The 21085-nt window shown below is 39.6% G+C and overlaps 2 protein-coding genes across 5 annotated transcripts in view; one reads left to right on the top strand and one right to left on the bottom strand.

Moving 5' to 3' along the window:
* herc2 (HECT and RLD domain containing E3 ubiquitin protein ligase 2) overlaps positions 1-8210 on the bottom strand; it is a 94474-nt gene extending 86264 nt beyond the window's left edge. For all 4 annotated transcript variants that reach the window (XM_038271736.1, XM_038271739.1, XM_038271737.1 and 1 more), the window contains exons 1-2: positions 8079-8210; positions 4665-4779 (exon numbers count right to left, since the gene is read on the bottom strand). In XM_038271736.1, coding sequence (XP_038127664.1) covers positions 4665-4736 — 72 coding nt within the window. In that variant the 5' untranslated portion in view covers positions 4737-4779; positions 8079-8210. The remainder of the gene's footprint in view (positions 1-4664; positions 4780-8078) is intronic.
* A 201-nt stretch (positions 8211-8411) lies between these two features.
* Positions 8412-15083, top strand: nipa1 (NIPA magnesium transporter 1). Its single transcript, XM_038271723.1, has 5 exons — positions 8412-8577; positions 8672-8719; positions 8805-8895; positions 12564-12721; positions 12798-15083. Exons 1-5 carry the CDS (start codon positions 8454-8456, stop codon positions 13304-13306), a joined length of 930 nt encoding a protein of 309 aa, XP_038127651.1. The 5' UTR covers positions 8412-8453; the 3' UTR covers positions 13307-15083.
* The last annotated feature ends 6002 nt before the right edge of the window (positions 15084-21085 follow it).

Here is a 21085-nt window from a genome sequence, read left to right as displayed (position 1 = left end):
AGTTAAATTAAATATCAATGTTTTCTAGGGCAGGAGAATGGTTAAGAAAATTATATTATCATCATCATCTTTAATTAAATATAACTTGTAATACTGATTAAAAACACCACGATCCATGGCCAAATGATAACACTGAAGGGGTCATGGCATGGAAACGTTTTGGAACCAGTGTTCTAGGCATCACACACAGTCAAAGCTGTTTTAATCATAATAGCTACAAAAGCTGCATTCAACATTTAAAAATCTTTTCTGATCACAATAAAAAAAAAAAAAAATACTAAAATAACTGTTAGCTTAAAGCTTCACAAAAAAATTAGCAGCTAAATTCTGATGTATCAAACTATTTATAGCAACAAATAAACAGAAATGAACCGATTCTGTAATACTCAGCTTTGTCTCCTTCCTTTCCTAGGGGGCTGCAGACTACATCAGTGCTTCTAAGTGAAGGAACACAGTGTAACCTTGACCTCTAACTTTTAACCAATTGGAAAAACAGCTGCTGAGGACAGATTAAAAAAATCCTGTGTGACATTTGGATTTTGATACTCAGCTTCCATGAGCTGCTAATCAGCAAGTCCTTTGAAGGATCCAACTCCTCCTTAAATGTCAAAAACATTGACATTTACGCAACAACTTTCCAAAGCTTATCTGCACGGACTGAAGAAAGCTCTGAAGAAAGGAAAACATATCCTCCTTCTTTGTTTGAAATTCAGATTAAAAGCTCCAGACCGACTTTAAAGTCCTGTTGTCGGTCTGTAACAGACCGATAAAATCTATGGAACAGCGAATTTTAAACACTGAATTTTCTTTAGACATTGAATTCCTTACACTCAATTTTTATCTGGTAAAAATTCACCAGAAAAAAATTCAGCTGCAAAAAAATTCAGCTGCAACATCTCTCCCAATGTAAGATAGTGGTTATACCTTAGGAAAAACAAACATCTAAACCATTAGCGTAATAAACTCCCTCCCTGCAGGGTTTTATCATCAAGATCAAGTTAAGACTTTGTAAGGCGCCCAGATGAAATTTTCTGGTGTATTGGGGCCATGTTAATTATCAGAATAGACTTTTTTTTAAATACAGGACATCACATCACTTTTTTTTTTACTTTAAATGGCAGCCACAGGTTTAAAGGGTGTGTAATTATTTAATTGGTAGGGGAAAATAAAATGCTTAAATGTGGAGAGTTTATAAGGGAATGAGCAACTATAATTTAATGCTTTTTAATGCTCTTTGAAATAATTTTAATGCCATTAACAAGTCCCCATGACTCCCACATGTACACGGCAAAATTCTTAGTCATCTTTACCGTCAGCAGGCTGCAATTCCTCGATTTCCAGCCACTTTTGCTAAAATTAGCATTTTCCCATTCTCTAACTCTTCTTTTCCGAACATACGATTCCGGTTTTACGATCAACCGGAAGCAGTTCCACGCAAATATATTGCCATATGTTTGCATATTTGCAAATATATTTATCGTTTAATACATTGTTTTTATGAAAATATTTTCCAACTAAAGCATTTTAAATGCCAAAACAATCACATTTAATTAATTTTAATTCCAATTCAGGCCTTTGTTGTTTTTTTTAAATCAAACTCGACACCCTTCAGTTCAGCCAAGATTTTCTCTACTGGATTTACACAAATATCTTTGTCCCTGATTTCAGAAAGTAGAATTTCAAGCCTTTTATTTTGCAGAATTCTCATTGTTATAGCTTCCAGATAACAGTTGGTGATGAAAAAAAATAAAAACAAACCTGGTTGTTGACAGAGGCTGTACGTCAGTAACGGGCTAGCCTTGTCTGGGCCCAGGACAAGATAAACTAATTCATACCGATTTCCTTTGCTTTCTTTCTTTCCCTTTACTCTCATGAATTTAAAAATAAATGTGTGTGTGTGTCTTGGGGGGGTATTTCCCAAAGCTATTTTATTCAAGCCTTGATTTGTTACTCTTTGCACTAATTGAATTGGAACATCAAATCAAAACCAAGAACAAACGATCAAGTATAAACAGACCTTCAGAATAATGTATTCAGCATATTGTGAGAAAAATATTCAGCCCTTCTTGTTATGAAGCGTTCCTCATCATACATCAGAAAAGTCAGCTTTTTAGAAAGCGGTCACTTATCGGTTATTTGTTTGTCAACCAATAAGATCTGTCTACCTTAGATTATTTTAACTAATGAATAACTTGCATCCCTAACAGCAGTCTTTGCCCCTCTGACTTTTCTTGATTTTTAAATTCTTTCTTTTCTTAAAAAAAGAAAAACAGAAAAAGCTTGAAAAGTTCTCTTTACTTTACAGGAGCAGCTAAACACATTTAAAGTCATACGTACCAGTGCTGGAAAATTTTTTACACTGCAATAACAATCTAGAAATAGGTCATTATGTCTTAAATTAAGTGTATCTACCCTTAATTTGAGTAGAAAAATAAGATGATTTGCCACCGGAATGAGGAGTTTAACTCTTAAAATAAGGTAATTGGATAATATGCACTTGAAAAAGGATAATGCAATTGTTTTATTTCTTATTTTAAATGTAAATTGTATTGTTCCATTGGCAAGTGTCTAACTTACCTCCTTGACACAAGAAAAAAATGCACTTATTTTAAGAAAAAATGACTAAATTAGACTTAAGATGAAAAAGAAAAAAAGAAACGCTGTATGTAAGTTAAATAATAGGCATACCTCTTTCCTCACAAACAATACTTTTTTGAAGAAAAATATTTTGTCCCATAGCTTGATAGTTGAATGACCAAATCCTGCCTCCCTCCCTCCCTAACCACAGGCCCAGGACACCTGACCTGTTGTCCCCCTGTTGGCTTTTCTGATCCATAGAAACAAAAGCTTTTTAAACCTTGGTGTTAATGTTCTTATTGGCATTGAACCTCACAGAGAAACTAGTGCTCCTTTTCCAAAGGCTCCAGTTGGCCCGGCTGCAAGAGCAGTTCCATTTCTGGTTTTTCCAGCCTTTTTTTGTGTGTTTGTGTGTATTTTTGTAGGTACTGTGAAGAGGGAGATGAGCAACAACAAACCCAACAATGCAGATGACCTGAAGCAACCTGGACTTCTACTGTAGAAGCCCTCAGCTGAATAACAGCCAGACTGCCTCCACACCACACCACAGTGATGCAGTAATTCATGCAAAAAGCAATCACAACCAAGAATTAGGAAAACAGATAAAACCAGATATTTTTGTCTAATGCTACGTTCACACCAAACGCAGCAAAGGCTGCAGAAGCAGCTAGTTTACATGCAAAGTCAATGGTTGAAGCACATAAAGCCGCAGCAAAAGGTACCACAGGCAGCAGGAACACGCTGCAAACGCAGCAGCAGCTGAGGTTGGAAAAGTTGAACTATTGCTGCTTGAGACAGACAGCACTGATGATGATACAAATCACTATGATCACTCCTCTGAAACAGTTTAGTAACACCTAAATTAACTTAAAATGCTGAAGTCTGCAGGTAAAACACGTTCACTTTTATTATCCCGGTGCCTGCAGTTTGGATTACGTACATTAAAAACACCTGCCAGCGGCCGCAGCAAACCACGAAGAGGCGACCAGGCCACAGGCTGCTGTTGAACGGGATTCCTAGTTACAGAGCACCGCCGATGTACGGGGGTCTGAGCGGCTCTGACAGAAATAATATTTGAAGGCAGGATGGTTGTCTGGATAAACTGACTGCACTGATGAAGTTTTCAGGTGGACTTTCTCACTTAAAAACATTCAAACTACTTTTTACTCACTGATCACAGCAAATATAGCTGCCATTGTTACAGGCAAAAAAATATATAGGGTAGCTCCGCCCAACGCACATCAGACCCACTTTTCCAATGCTTCAGCCGCACGTCAGAGCTAAATCTGTACACGCATCAAAAATGAAACAACACACGCGTTTTTGTTGCTCTTGCTGCTTTAGGTGTGAACGTAGCATAAGACTACTTACTTTTTATTACTAGTTTGTAATTTTCTAAAAACTAAAAATTAATTAGATTTCAGGTTTTCATTATTTGTATAAACTATCATTGAAATGAAAGAAATATAAGAGGGGAATCATTTTATTCTGTGTAATCAAACATATGAGCTTTGTAATCTGAAGTGAGACAAACAAATATGAATGACCGACTTTAACAAAAAACAGTTTCAACCACATTAAGAGATTAATAGGGCTACAAAGGAAATGACTACAATTAATCTCATAACCAATGGTATAGATGAAACTGAATTAGTTTTACACTGAAACAAAAGGCTCAAAATAAGGATTGGATCTATAAACTTCCCCTCTGTTTAATTAATTTAATTCTGAAAGAAGAGCAGAATTTTATCCAATGCTTCTTCCATATCTTTAACTAAAAATGCCAATAAAACTGGTAGGACCTGTAAGGAGTTACTGCTGTAGCTTTTCCAGGGATGGAAAAGTACAACTTCATGACCACACATGTGGCTTATTGTAATTAACTACCTGTGGAAATTTTAACCAAACTGTCATTATGTCACTGATTTTTTTTTGTACATAAAGCAACAGGCTGAGAAAAATATGGACTTTTCTTTAAACGGTCATTTGAACACAGGACTTGAGGAGAATGAATTTCCTTTCTGACTGTGACAGAATTCAGAAATCTGAGCAGCGTTTATCACCTTTGCCTTGTCGTGGTTACATACCTGTAAGTCTATCTTCAGCCATTTGTCATGATATCTCAGCTGAGCATCCAGGGTGAAAGATGGAGAAGGCATCTTCCCCCCCCTCCCGCCTCTCCCGGCTGCAAACGCAGCCAACCTGTAACATGTGGAAAGCTTTGTTGAACAGAGACATTAACAAAAAGTTGCAGCAGCAGCTTCCAGGATCACCTGAGCTGAAAGTCACGTCAGATTGGAGGTTGGAGGGAGATGGGGACAAAAAAAACACAAAAACAAAAAACAAACAGGTGAAGTGGGTGCAGAGTTGAGGTTTCATGGTTTAATCTTGTATGTGGATGAAACGATAAGCGCATTAATCGATTATTTAAATAATTTTCAGCTAATTTAGTAATCGATTAATCCTTAACTGGAGCATAAAGACTCTAAAACATGCCTTTAGCTGACAGAACGACCTACTTAGAGCAGTAATTATACTAACATTTTAAAAGAATATACCACAATTTTGTATCTTTGAATTTTTTTTTTTAATTCGGCCATCAAAGCGCTCTAACCAGAACCAAATTTTTTAATTTTACCTGGTTTAATTTTGGAAAACTTCTTCATTAAAGGAATAGTACACCCAAAACATGATTAGCCTTAATTTTCTACTCACCCCCATGCTGAACAAAACTCTGGAGTACTTTTTTGATATCTCAAATGCATCTGGAGATCTGGGAGGCTTCTTGCTGTCTGCTGACATTCAAATAATGGAGGTCTATGGCGCCCGAGGCAGAAAGGTCCATAAAAGTCCACAAAAACGTGTCAATATTCCTCCATACTGCTCGTCCAATGTATTCCAAGTGTCCTGAGTGGGTAGCATCCAGAATTTACTCGAAACGAAGTCATTTAGAACGTTTTAGAGCCTAAACAGTAGTGTATAGGATTTCCTAATAGCGCCCCCATGCGCGCTCACGATTCTACGGAAGCCGGCAGACCAAACCAGCGCATTCAGCTCGGCAAAGAACTCATGCTCTTCCTCAACACTGAAGTCCTCAGACATTTTTCTTTCGTTGTTTCTTTCTTTGCACAGGTAAACAGCACATTTCTTCTTCTACGCTTGCATTATCGGCAGAGCAGACGCTGAATGCGCACTTTCTTCCGGTTTGGTCTGCCGGCTTCCGTAGAATCGTGAGCGCGCATGGGGGCGCTATTAGGAAATCCTATACACTACTGTTTATGCTCTAAAACGTTCTAAATCACTTCGTTTCGAGTAAATTCTGGATGCTACCCACTCAGGACACTTGGATTACATTGGACGAGCAGTATGGAGGAATATTGACACGTTTTTGTGGACTTTTATGGACCTTTCTGTCTCGGTCACCATAGACCTCCATTATTTGAATGTCAGCAGACAGCAAGAAGCCTCCCAGATCTCCAGATGCATTTGAGATATCAAAAAAGTACTCCAGAGTTTTGTTCAGCATGGGGGTGAGTAGAAAATGAAGGCTAATCATGTTTTGGGTGTACTATTCCTTTAAGGAATCTTTGGCTATCTGATTATTAATTGATTCATCAAAAAAATAATCAACAGATTTACCCGATTTGCTAAATAATTGTTTGTTAATGCCATCTCTAAGGTGCAGGTTGATCATCTGTAATAATTGTTATTTCCTTAAATACCATCTCTGAACACTTGACTAATGAATGAGCTATGACCTGTTTAGAAAACATTATCCTGAAGTATTCAGGAGGAAGTAGCTGACCTACTGATTGCTGACAGCAGCACACAGAAATGAGAAGTCAGACGACACGGCGTTAAAGCAAACGCCACTCTCTCCACCTTAAAGGATTCCTTTATGATTTTACTTCAGCTGCACTAAGCAGTGGATTGGTGAACAACTGGAAAACAGTGGAAGAAAACAGCGGAAGAAAACAGCAGGGGTTGTTCATCTTCCTGATCACTGCACATTTTTACAGATACAAGAGGGTTCATACGTCAATTTACATTCACAATGAATCTACTCCAGTCGACTTAAAGGAAACGTAATGTGATATATTAACAGCCTCTCCCATCTGGAGACATTTTGGTTTGATCAGGGGTCATAAGGGTCAACTGGTCCAAAAGGGGAACTAGACAGAAACCAAAACAATCTCAAATGTTTTCAGAAATTTGGTAAGATTTCAGATTTTCTATAAATAAAATGGAGATATGAGTGAAGAAAACGGAGACATATAGGTAAAAAAGGGGGAGAAACTGAAGAAACACTCTGATTTTAAGGATAAAGCCTTTCTGTTAAACTGGGGATAATTGGCATCACAGAAAGTAACAACGTCGCTCTCACCTATTTAAAAGTGCAGCTTATTTGTTTGTTTTTTAGAACAAAACGATTGATTGCTATGTTAATGTTGAGCATGGCAAAGATAATACTGAGATAAACCAACAATTTTCTGACAATTCTTTTCACCAGTTTATCCAGCCTGTAAAAAACAAAAACAAAAAACAAGCAAGAAGAATAAAAAAAAAAATACATCAACCTCCATCACTGTGGTCATCAAGAAACTATAAAACAGGCCAAACAGCTTAAAAGGTGCATAGAATTTAAAATGCTTAAAATACAATAAACAAACAGTGCATCTAGTAGGTTTATTGTGATATTTACTATTTTAACAGTATGCCGATAACTGGTCCATTACATAAAGTAGCCCCTATCTTTAACTATAACATAGTTTGTTATATAGTTTTGAAAACAACTATTGAAATTGAAAGCTTATTCTGAAATGAAAAACCCTAACATGAAAGAGTCTGGTGTTGTGAATTGGTGCTATATAAATAAACTAAACTGAATTGAAATGAATTGAAAAAGGCCATGACATATTACTACATCAGTATAACTAACTGGGAGGGATTATTATTTACTGTGAATACATATGCAGTTGTAGCTGACGCATATTAAATGTTCCTAGATGCTAAAAACTAATCTAGACTTCCTATATCTGACATATGGTTCAACAAAAAGCTCTCAGCACTCGTGAATATTAACATTAAAAGCGATAAAACATGCTACCTGATCAATAAAAACTGATATACATCAGCTGTTTAGGTTTTCTATGACTTCATGAACGATTAAAGGCCAGAAATGTGCAGCTTTTAAAGCCTTCATGAATCCCAGGGAAGCTGTGAATGCTAGCAAAGGCACAGCGGTGTTAGCATAGGTGACAACAGAAACTCTCCCAACGGCTAACCCCGGTCCTCTGACACAGCATCACCGCAGCCTGTAACCGCTGGCTAGCTTTCTCTTTAGGACCAAGTCACCGGCTAACCAGCTAACCAGCTAACATTTACACAACGCTAGCTATCCTCGGCTAATCTAGCTTCCGTCATCCAGGCATCACTGCAGACCAAAGAGGGACACCGCGTTCAGGATAATCTAGCAACACAACAATATATTTATATATTACCTGCGAAACAATTGTCAAGTTATTCTTGTCCCCCCTCAGCTGCTTTACTGCATTAACCAGACGTTCATAATGGATTTGATTGACGGATTGTGGACCAGGGAAGGAGGCATGGAAACAAATTACGCAGTCCTTACTGGTAGATGAAACGCGATTGATATGTTTCCCCGTTCCTCCCGAGGCGGGGTTTGTGTTATTTCGGATAGTGCTCCGCCCGCGCGGGGTGAGCAGGAAATAATAAACCGTCCACCGATTTTGGTATTGGAGGCGGGACATAGAAGAGGCGGAGTTGACCTGGATTGAGGGAAAACCAGCCACTGGGTGGCGCTGTTCCCCGGGAAACGATCAGGTTATCAGTTGGCGTCTCAAAGTACAGTAATGGCCGATGATTTAGGACTGTCTGGAGCGCCGCTAGGGATAGCAGTGGCTGTGATTTCAAGCTTTATTAATGGATCGACATTTGTGCTTCAGAAAAAGGGGATACTGCGGTCTCGTAGCAAAGGTAGGAAGAAAAGGAACTTTAAATAGTTATCACGAGATGCATAAAAAAGTGAATGAAGTCTCAAAGACAACACTGATTGGTGGATATCTTCCAGGATGTTCGTACCTCACAGATGCGGTGTGGTGCAGTGGTACACTGTGTAGTGAGTATCACATTAATAGTAACCATGTTCCTTTAATATCCTCGTTCTTATCTAATTGTTAACATGTCTGTCAATGGCTTCTTAGTGATAATTGGCCAAATTGGAAACTTCCTGGCATATAACCTGGCCCCTGCTGTGATAGTTACACCTTTAGGGGCTCTTGGAGTGCTTTTTGGGTAAGTTTTAGCTAAACCTGATGGTTACCAATCGGTAGTGGCGATATCATGCTGTGGGAATGATGTTCCTGCAGTTTCTGATTTTACTCCGTGTTTAATCAATGTTTATTAGCATGCAAGTTGTTATTCTATTATATAATGCTTTTATTTGAAACTTTACAGCTGTTCTGGTACAGTCATATGAAAAAAGTTTGGGCACCCCTATTAATCTTAATTATTTTTATTTTTAAATATTTAGGTGCTTGCAACATCTATTTAAGTTTGATATATCTAATAACTGATTGACGCAGCAATATTTCTCTATTGAATTGAAGTTTATTGGACTAACAGAAAATGTGCAATATGTATTAAAACAAAAGTTGATAGGTGCAAAAATGTGGGTACCCTAATCATTTTATTGATATGAATACTCTTAGCTACTTTTCACTGACTTACTGAAATGCAAAATTGGTTTGGTAACTTCAGTAAGATTTGAATGGCCAGTTGGAAGTTGTTCTCCTGTTTGAATCTCCTCTGACGATTCATCATGGGCGCCTCAAAACAACTCTTAAATGATCTGAAAACAAAGATTGTTCAAGATAGTCGTCCAGGGGAAGGATATTAAACTGTCAGTTTCCATTTAGAGGAACATGGTAAGGAAATGGAAGACCACAGGGACAGTTCTAGTTAAGCCCAGACGTTGCAGGCCAAGAAACATATCAGAGAGGCAGAGAAGAAGAAAGGTGAGAATGGTCAAGGAGAACCCATAGACCACCTGCAAAGACTTGCAGCATCATCTCGCTGCAGATGGTGTCCCTGTGCATCGCTCAACAACTCAGCGCGCTTTGCACCAGGAGAAGCTCTATGCGAGAGTGATGCGACAGAAGCCTTTTCTGCAAGCACGCCACAAATGGAATCGCTGCGGTATGCCAAGCACACTTGGACAAGCCAGCTTCACTTTGGAATAAGTCCTGTGGACTGATGAAACAAAGACTGAGTGGTTTGGTCACAAAAAAGGCGTTTTTCATGGCGGCAAAAAAAGCACAGCGTTCCAAGAAAAACACTTGCTACCCACTGTAAAATTAGGTGGAGGTTCCATCATGCTTTGGGGCTGCATTGCCAATGCTGGCACTGGGAATCTTGTTAAAGTTGATGGTCGCATGGATTCCATTCAATATCAGCAGATTATTGAGAATAATGTTAAACAATCAGTTATGAAGTTGAAGTCACCCTAAGGATGGATATTTCAGCAGGACAATGATCCAAAGCACCGCTACAAATCTACTCAGGCATTCATGCAGAGGAACAATTCCAATGTTCTGGAATGGCCATCCCAATCCCCGGAGCTGAATATCATTGAACATCTGTGGGATGATGTGAAACAGGCTGTCCATGCTCAGCAACCATCAAACTTAACTGAACTGGAATTGTTTAGCAAAGAGGAATGGTCAAAAATCCCTTCATCCAGGATCCAGGAACTCATTCAAAGCGTCAGGAAGCCACTGGAGGCTGTTGTTTTCGCAAAAGGAGAATATACTAAATAATGTCTCTTTTTGTACTGCACATTTTCTGTTAGTCCAATAAACCTCTATTCAATACTGAAATATTACCGTTTCCATCAGTTATTAGATATATTAAACTGAAATAGCCGCTGCAAACACCCAAATATTTAGAAATAAAAGTAATTAAGATTAATAGGGGTACCCTGTGTAATGATGAGATCTCATGGTTGGGAAGTGTATGCTGTGCTCTGCAAGGGCAGGCTCAGGAAGCAATGCTCAGTTTATCATCTGAGGAAAGATGGATGAAGCTAAAATCGGGGTCAGTCCGACTCCAGCCAGAAAACCTGTTAGAGGCTGCAAAAGAGTTGAACCTTAGCTGGTCGAGACATCTAAAAAGTTTGCAGCTGTTATGACAGTGGGAAGTTAGCTCAGAAGGGTAAATGTATTTAAATGTATACACTTATTTATTTTTAAAGAAATAAGAAAAGCTTGATTTAATAAAGTGAGATTTGTTTTTTTTTTTTAAATAGCCTCAAACACCTTTTGGACTCTACAGGTAAAAGCCAGTAAATTAGAATATTTTGAAAAACTTGATTTATTTCAGTAATTGCATTCAAAAGGTGTAACTTGTACATTATATTTATTCACTGCACACAGACTGATGCATTCAAATGTTTATTTCATTTAATTTTGATCATTTGAAGTGGCAACAAATGAAAATCCAAAATTCCGTGTGTCACAAAATTAGAATATTACTTAAGGCTAATACAAAAAAGGGATTTTTAGAAATGTCGGCCTACTGAAAAGTATGAAAATGAAAAATATGAGCATGTACAATACTCAATACTTGGTTTTGCCTCAATTACTGCATTAATGCGGCGTGGCATGGAGTCGATGAGTTTCTGGCACTGCTCAGGTGTTATGAGAGCCCAGGTTGCTCTGATAGTGGCCTGCAACTCTTCTGCGTTTTTGGGTCTGGCATTCTGCATCTTCCTTTTCACAATACCCCACAGATTTTCTATGGGGCTAAGGTCAGGGGAGTTGGCTGGCCAATTTAGAACAGAAATACCATGGTCCGTAAACCAGGCATGGGTAGATTTTGCGCTGTGTGCAGGCGCCAAGTCCTGTTGGAACCAGAAATCTCCATCTCCATAGAGCAGGTCAGCAGCAGGAAGCATGAAGTGCTCTAAAACTTGCTGGTAGACGGCTGCGTTGACCCTGGATCTCAGGAAACAGAGTGGACCGACACCAGCAGATGACATGGCACCCCAAACATCACTGATGGTGGAAACTTTACAGTAGACTTCAGGCAACGTGGATCCTGTGCCTCTCCTGTCTTCCTCCAGACTCTGGGACCTCGATTTCCAAAGGAAATGCAAAGTTTGCTTTCGTCGGAAAACATGACTTTGGACCACTCAGCAGCAGTCCAGCTCTTTTTTTCCTTAGCCCAGGTGAGACGCTTTTCGCGCTGTTTCTTGGTCAACAGTGGCTTGACACGAGGTATGCAGCAGTTGAAACCCATGTCTTTCAAGCGTCTCTTGGTGGTGGATCTTGAAGCACTGACTCCAGCAGCTGTCCACTCCTTGTGAATCTCCCCCACATTTTTGAATGGGTTTTTTTTCACAATCTTGACTAGGGCGCGGTGATCCCTATTGCTTGTGCACTTTTTCTGACCACAGTTTTTCCTTCCCTTTGCATCTCTATTAATGTGTTTGGACACAGAGCTCTGAGAACAGCCAGCCTCTTCAGCAATAACCTTTTGTGTCTTTCCCTCCTTGTGCAATGTGTCGATGGTCGCCTTTTGGACAGCTGTCAAATCTGAAGTCTTCCCTATGTTTGTGTAGGCTTCAGAACTGGACTGAGAGACCATTTAAAGCCCCTTGCAGGTGTTTTGAGTTAATCAGCTGATGATTAGTTTTGGGCACCAGGTGTCTTCAAAATTTAACCCTTACACAATATTCTAATTTTGTGACACACGGAATTTTGGATTTTCATTTGTTGCCACTTCAAATCATCAAAATTAAATGAAATGAACATTTTAATGCATCAGTCTGTGTGCAATGAATAAATATAATGTACAAGTTACACCTTTTGAATGCATTACTGAAATAAATCAAGTTTTTCAAAATATTCTAATTTACTGGCTTTTACATGTATATAATGTAGTAATGTTTTTTTGTGATGCAGTGCTGTGCTGGCTTCTTGGATCCTGGAGGAACATTTAAACATCCTCGGGAAGCTCGGATGTGTGCTCTGTTGCAGTGGTGCGGTCTTGCTGATTATCCACGCCCCTAAAGAGGTGGCCGCATCTAGAGAGGAGTTTGAAGAAAGGCTGTCAGATCCAGGTGATGAACTCTTCACATTATTCGGATGAAATATGCTGGATTGCGTCGCTCACCCTTGGATTTTTCTGTCTCGCAGTGTTTGTAACTTACATCGTGCTCGTGGTCCTGCTTTTGATCGCTCTGATCGTGTGGGTCGCTCCGGCTCACGGCACATCCAACATCATGGTGTACATCGCCATATGTTCGCTCCTGGGAAGCTTCACCGTTCCGAGCAGCAAAGGGCTCGGCTTGGTGGCCCCTGATGTGTTTACTGAGGGGCCGTCGAACACCAGAGCCCTGGCTCTCTTCCTTGGCCTGCTGGGGGCGCTAGCGCTCAGCATCCTGATCCAGTTCTTCTTCATCAATAAAGCCTTGGAGAGCTTCAGCTCCAACATATTCGAAGCTATATATTACGTGACGTTTACGTCCACCGTGATCTTTGCCTCTGCCCTCCTGTTTAAGGAGTGGACGGCACTCACGGTGAGCGACAGCCTGGCCATGCTCTGCGGTTTAACAACGGTGTGTGTAGGAGTGATCTTACTTAGAATCTCTCAGGAAGCTCTGATTACTTGGAAGGAGAAGGAGGCACGGACAAAATCAGACTGAAACTCTGTTTGCTCTGAACTACATCCCATATTAGTGACCAAAGCTACAAGATGCATCGGTCAGCCGTGACCTTTGACCAGATCAATGTGAGGAAGAAAACAGTGAGTGTGTCGTGGCAGTTTATAAATGAACAGAAGCTCGGATTTGGTATAAAAGAAAATGACATTCTGTGCCTAAAGGGTTTGTGTCAACAGCAGAAATAAGGATTCAGTTAACTCAGGGGTTGGCAAACCAAACTGCTCAAAGAGCCATATTGGACCAAAAAACCAAAAAATAAATCTGTCTGGAGCTGCAAAAATGTAAAAGTCTTATATATGCCTCGTATGAAACTAAGTGTATTATCCCACTAAAGAAGAGGACTATGTGGGCTGAAATGTAAAATAAGCACTCAAGATTAAATGTTTATCCTGGAGCAAATGTCACATAGCAGGATGAGGCGAGGGAGGAAATCTATCTTTGCTCTCCTTTCATTCATCCAGAAGTTCTGCAAATGCACTTTTTCTCTCACTCCCAACTTTGTGATCAGCTGCGTATTTAGTCTTCCCTGGAAACTTACTTTCCTTTTTCTTTTTTCTTTTTTTTAAACCTCTCATTACAAAGCAAAAATGCAGGCAATCCTTCCGCATTGATAATGAAAGCAAATGATTCGGTCAACTCTTTGAATCCTCTTTTCTCATCACCTATCTTCCTTTTTTCCCTTTGGAATCCATGTTCTGAGAAACACCTGCAGGTTTGTTTGCCCGGCACCGCGCCGCGCTGGTTGCAGGTTATGACCACTGATCTCTATGGTTATGACTCAAATTTAAATTTATTTATTATACAAATATTTACAGCATTGGAAAACAATTAATGTTTGTTTGACCTCCTGCACGAAGCTCCAGAGAGCCGCAAGGGGGCGCTAAAGAGCCACATGCAGCTCTGGAGCTGCGGGTTGCCAACCCCTGAGTTAACTTGAAAAGAGGCTGTAAAGCTGAATTATAGTAACTATAAGGTGCCTTGCAGGAGTACTTATCTCACAACCACAAATTTGAACACATTTTATTTTATACAGTCAGGTGACATCTTGCTGATTGGTCATTCTGTGCTCTTTTGGGCGACAGACCATGGGCCAGAATAGGATAGGCAATGGACCAGTACACCCATAAAACTGTGTTTACATTAACATTTAAATTGCCCAAATGTTAATTAAGGAAATGAATCTGCTAAATATAACCACTGCAATTTAAAAAAAACTCACATTTTTCACTTAAACACTTTTGCGCTTCACATGGAAATTCTTATTATTATTTTCCATAAAATTCTAATGAAAAACACTTTTTTGCAATGATCCACAACTGGACCTTACTGCCTTGTGAAAAAAAAAAACTGCGAAGGCCGGGGCTGTTTGCAGGATGATACTAGTGGGACTTATTTGGATTTATAGGGAGACTGAATTAAATCTAATCAAAGTTTATCTATATAGGACTTTACAACAACACCAGGAAGACCAAAGTGCTTCACAGAAAGATAAAAACGTTGCATAAACAAAAATAAACTAAAATCGTAAGCATAAAAAAATGTGTCCTAAGTCTTAAAAGCCATTTTTAAAAAAATGAGTCTTTGGGCGTGCAGGTTGCGCTGTGGTTAGTGAGCACTACCCATATACGGAGGCCTTAGTTCTCGACGCAGCAGACCCGGGTTCGAATCCAGCTTGTGGTCTTTTCCCGCATGTCTCTACCTCTCTCTCATACCCCCTTTTACGGAAGAGGATTAGGGCCAGCGAAAAAAAAAAAAAAAAGTTAACTGATTTTTACATTTTATTTCAGTTTAGTATGGGAAAAAACTCAGAATTCTGAATTTTTTCTCAGAATTCTGACTTTAATCTCAGAATTCTGACAATAAAAAAAGTCAGAATTCTGAGATTAAAGTCAGAATTCTGAGAAAAAAGTCAGAATTCTGAGTTTTTTCCCATACTAAACTGAAATAAAATGTAAAAATCAGTTAACTTTTTTTTTTTTTTCCGCTGGCCCTAATCCTCTTCCGTACCCTTTCCTGTCAGCCTACAATCAGAAAAATGAACCACTAGTGCCATACAATAAAAAAAAAAAAAGCATTTAATCTGGATTTAAAAAGGTGCAGATCTATGAGAACCCCCAGACCAAGGGGCAGGTTGTTCCATAGTTTAGGTGTGGTAACCACAAAGGAACGATCGCCCCACTGTTTATACCAGGACCTAAGGACGTCCAGAACCATTTGATCAGCAGACTGAGTATGTTTTACATTTAGCTCAGGAGATGAGCGCGATGAGCACTAGAGCTGTGGCCGAAATATGGATTCTGTCTTATATAAGTGTTTACATCCACTGCTGCCATGTGGTTTAAGAGTCATCGTGTGAACAAACACATTCATCTGAAAATGTAATTGTAATTTTTAGTTAATGGAAATACTGCAACTGAAAAACTTTGCCTTTTTTTTAATTAACAGAGTAATAACAGTGTAAATACAGCTACTGTATTGCTGTTAAAGGAGAGGTCCATGTTGGTATGCAACTTTATATGTGAGCTAATCCTAAAAAGTCTCTTTCTCCTGCCTACGATGCTGGTAGAGAGATTGTGCCCATTAGTGGTAATCAGTATTTATTTTTTTCTGTCTTTTGTAAATAAAAAAAAAAAACATTTTGCAGTTTAATTCTAATTTTGAGTAATTCAAAGAGTTGGATTTTTACAATTAGGGCCACATTGAGGAAAAAATAAAAGTATGCTTTCCCCCCTTTTTCTCACCAAGTCAGTAAAATTGAAATATTTAGAATAGGGCTACAACTAAGGATTATTTTGCCATTATTTATTTGATTATTTTATCGATTAATAATCGGATAGCAAAAGAAGACTTTTTACGAAATTAAACCAGGTAAAACTAAATCTTTTCCACTTTAGGAGTTCTGGATAAAGCATATAGATTCTTATATATAGTTTCTTTATCTTAAATGCAGAATATTCATTTATTTTTTCACAATGTTGGTATAATTACTGCTCTAAGTGGGTCGCTCTATTTGCTAAAGGAATATTTTACAGTCTATACTCCAGTTAACAATTAATCGATTGCTAAAATAATTAACTATTAGTTCAATAATTGATTCATCCGATTGGTTCAGCACTATATCAGAATTAAGTCTAACAGTTGGAAATAAAGTTGAAATATAGTATTTAGAATAAAGTTGATCTTTCAATAAGGAAAATTAAAAACTTCAAAAATAAAGCCCATAATAATGTCAGTGGACATGAATGATGACAGATCAGCTTTGCCGCATGTTTTTAGGCTTCGTAAGCCTACATCCTCTGAAAGGGAGCTCATGATGCCGTGCAAATTTAGGCACTTGGAATCATGTCCGTGCTTTGGCAATATCTTTAATTACATTAACACTATATTTCAATTTTATTCTTTACATTTTGACTTCACTAGCTTGGTGAGGAGGGTGGTGTTCAAATGCACAGATTTGTAGAATAAAAAGTTTTGAAATAGAGGTCAGAGAAGGAAGTGATGCCCACTGATGTTTGGTTGTCATGTGGAGAAAAAAAGTAAAAGAAAATAGCAAATATTTCAACCACTTGTGATACATTGGATCTTTGTGTTCAGTTTCAATATCAGGCAGGTAGTCATAATGATAAGGCTGACTGACCTTTACTCCCTATTATTAATTAATTCCAGAATAAACAAAACCTTTATTGTATAATGACTCCTAGTTGTTACCACTTTTTTCAAACTTCAGCCGTCCAATATGACCCCTATCAGAGTAAAGCAGTGGTTGTAAAGTGGGTTGTAAACCAATAAGGCTGCTTCAGGTCCTCTGCAGGGTACGTGCATGACCTCCCCTGGAGTTATCTACTCCTGAACTTAGACAGTGTCTGTTTGAATTATTCAGATGTTTCTGGAGCTCTGGTGGTGAATAAAACATGAGAAGAAACCGTATCTTCTCAATCAGAAGGGATTTGATTATTTGCTCCCTAAACATTGTCTGGAGCAGGTTATAAATGGCTTAATATTATCTACACTTAATTGTTTTCAACAATGTAATCATGATCTTTTTTTTATTTATACAGACTTGTTGATTGATTGAAAATGTAATAAAGCAATTCAAAAACATTCATATTGGAGATTTTTATAGATGTTATCTTATCACAGTTTTGCTCAGACGTTGCAAACAGTGATGTCACCGACCGTAGTCACTCTTTCTGCTAGCACAACTTTAATGACTTTATATACAGTGGGTACAGAAGGTATTCAGACCCCTTTACATTTTTCACCTTTTGTTTCATTGCAGCCATTTGCTAAAATCAATAAAGTTCATTTTATTTCTTATTAATGTACAGTCAGCACCCCAGCTTGACAGAAAAAAAAACAGAAATGTTGAAATATTTGCAAATTAATTACAAAAAAAAAATTTAAATATCACATTTTCAGAAGTATTCAGGCCCTTTGCTCAGGGTGAGTAGAAGCATCCTTTTGAGTCATGAGTCTTATGGGGATGATGCAACACATATATCACATCTTTAAATTGGGGATCCTCTGCTATTCTTCCTTGCAGATCCTCTCCAGTTCTGTCAGGTTGGATGCTGACCATTGGTACAGACATTTTCTGGTTTCTCCAGAGATGCTCAATTGGGCTCAGGTCAGGGCTCTGGCTCGGCCTGTCAGGAATGATCACAGTGTTGTTTCCAAGCCACTCCTTTGTTATTTTAGCTGTGTGCTTAGGGTCATTGTCTTGTTGGAAGGTGAACCTTGGGCCCAGTCTGAGGTCCTGAACACTCTGGAAGAGGTTTCCTTCCAGGATATCAGTACTTGGCAAACATTCATCTTTCTTGATTGTAGCTCATGCTTCGTGCACTGGCACAGATAGAGGTCCACAGTTTGGTGCCAAGCCCAGGTGTAGAGAAGACCATGTTAGAAACAGCTGCTCAGATTTAAGACTTACAGTAAGAGGATGTTATGACAGAGTTGGGTTTAAAGTGGGGTTTGTGATCAGTACCACCTTAGAGTCCATAATGGAAAACATACAGCAAACAGGATTGATTCACTGAAAATGATTAAATATCGTTCACACATTTAGCACCAAGCACTGCAATCAGAAAAGGTTTGAAATAACAGTACTGAGCTCAGCTTCATGCAACAGTTCAACTGGTGCACACAATGGCCTCAAGTACAACAGGTAAGTCCCACAGTGGGGTTAAGCTCCTCGTTGTCTGGCACCCTTCAAGAACTGGCACACCAGTCGGTTTGTTCCACACTTTTGTCCTCAAATCCAAGATGACGAGCTGAAATAGGGACAAGGTATACCTTCACAGTAGAGAAAGCCAAGCCTTTATCCAGCAGTTCCTTCAAAAGTGTTAGAATAACTGACACTGGGCTCTGTATGGCGCTCACCATGGTTTTTGTGCTCCAACTCTCGAATGCATGCCATTTATTCTCATGTGCTCTGTGGAGGCAGCCCTTACACTCTGAATTTTGTTAGCGACACTCTGGGAAAGCCCATTGGTGGTCAGATTCACCCTCTCCCAGGCCAGGAGGCCCAAAAAAGCTATACGATCTGGATGAGTATGAAATATCTCCCCGTATGCCTGCATGAGGAAATCTCTGCAAGGAGGGAGCTGCCATGGCTCATCGTAGAGTGACTGGAAGATTTCTGTTAGCCATTGTCTCCAAGGCCAACAGCTTCAGAATGAGCATGTTTCCTTCCTCACACCCTGCTCAGTGTAGAAGGGATGAGTTCCAGTGGAGGAAAATCATACAGTAGAACCTATGGTCACTTGTGTGCCAGCAGATCAAATCCCAGGAGAACGTCCTGCTCAGTCAGGGAGAAAAACCTCCCTGACCATCATCTCCTCTGATGCAAAGCTGATACCTGGCCCTGCCTCTCCAGATTGCCTCTCGACAGCATGACTTCTTCTCATGGTCTTGGTTCTGTTGTACTGTACTTTGCTCCTTGTTTTCTAGTTTTATTGGTTCAATTCCTGTTTTGTTGTAATTTCTAGATTTATTAGCTCTCATGTTTTTCTGTTGTCCTCTGTTGCCCTCTTGTGTGTGTGTGTTCCTTTCCCCTTGGCTCCCTCGTTATCTCCTCTCACATTTGCTCCTTGTCAGCTTGTTAGCCCTGCCTTTGTCCAAGTCAGCAATTTATACTCTCCCTCTGCTGTCACTCCTTGTTGGATCCTTGTCATTGCTGTCTTCCCATGCTGTTTTCTACCTCCCTCGTCTCTACCTGGCTCCTCATGTTTGGTTTCCCCAGATTCCGATTTGATTTATATTATTAGTTGGATTTTTGGATTCCTGCCTTTGTTTTCTGTTTTATCATAATTAAAACTGCAAGAAATCTCCTCAGCCTCTCTGCCTCTGCATCTGGATCCTCAAACCTCAACCAAACCCTGACACTTCTAGCATGTAAATCACTCTTAGTGGCAACAGGGGTGAGCTGGTCCAGATTACCAGTCTGACTGTCAGTGTGTTTACTTGTTGTGAGGGCAAACCGCCCTGTCTGTTGATGTAAGCAACCACAGTTATATCGTCTGTCCAGACAAAACGTGATTTAAAAAATGCAGAAAATGTCTCAGTTACATCACGACCAGCAGCTCCAGATAGTTTATGTGAGGTCTCCATCACTGAGCTCCAAATGGATTCACTGTCATGCCCTCGTGCGAGGCACCCCAACCTGTCAACGAGCATCTGTGTTTATGACCTTGCTCATTTACATGGTCCCCATTGGAAACCCCAGTTTTGAGAAATGTGCTTTTCCACGGGCTCAGAACTTGTGCCTACGTTGGTGATGTTAGAAATGTCGCGTATCCTAACGGCCAAACTGGATGACAGCCAGCACTGATGCAACTAGAGCCAGGAGTCTGTGGCAGAGCCTGAGTGTAACATGTGTGCCTCTGTTAAGGAGCGCCAGACAAGCCCAAAAGGCTGAGACTCTTTCTGCCAAGAAGCCCGCTCTGAACTCTTTGGAGTTTAGAGTATTGATGCACCGATACCAGTATTGGGCAGGGCTCCGATTAAGCACTAAAATGGTGGTATCAGTATCTGCGAGTACCAACAAATAGGGCACGATACCATTTTGAGAGCCAAAAGTTTATTCAACTATCGTCACCCATGTTAGGTAGGCAATAAAAAGTTCGGCTAATAATGCATAGCCAGGTATCAGGGCAAAAAATGGTATTGGCGCAATACTAGTTTAGAGACGGGCCAAAAAAGTGATTGTTTGCACTGGGGTTAAAATGCTTTTTTTTTGCGATTTGAAAATCCCAGAGCTGTCAGATGAGATATAAGTATCACATAGTGCATCATGAGCTCCTCTGGGGACTGTGCTACTATATACAAGTTGTCTATATACATCATCAGAGGTTCGGCTGCAGCCTTAGTGCATTTTACAAACATCCGTGAACATTCAGTTCAGTTTATTTCTATAGCGCCATTTCACAACACGTTATCTCAAGGCACTTTACAGTTCAACCAGATCATCCAGTCAAATTGATTCAAAGTTTTCTATCTAAGGAAAACCAGTTGATTGCATCGACTCTTTGACTCTTCCGCAATCCCTCACACTAAGCATGCTTGTAGCGACAGTGGAGAGGAAAAACTCCCTTTTAACAGGAAGAAACCTCCAGCAGAAACAGGCTCAGTGTGAGCGGCCATCTGCCAAGGCTGACTGGGGTTCAAGGAGACAGAAGCAGAGAAACAAAAATCAACTGTAAAAGGCGGCCCCATCCAGGAAACACACAGCCAGGCAGACAAGCTTTGAGTCAACTCCCATGC

The sequence above is a fragment of the Cyprinodon tularosa genome, unplaced genomic scaffold, assembly GCF_016077235.1.
Source record: "Cyprinodon tularosa strain WSP-4 unplaced genomic scaffold, ASM1607723v1 ctg808, whole genome shotgun sequence".
NCBI classification, from domain to species: Eukaryota; Metazoa; Chordata; class Actinopteri; order Cyprinodontiformes; family Cyprinodontidae; genus Cyprinodon; species Cyprinodon tularosa.
Note: the sequence above shows the minus strand (reverse complement) of the source record. Positions and strands in the feature narration are given on the sequence as shown.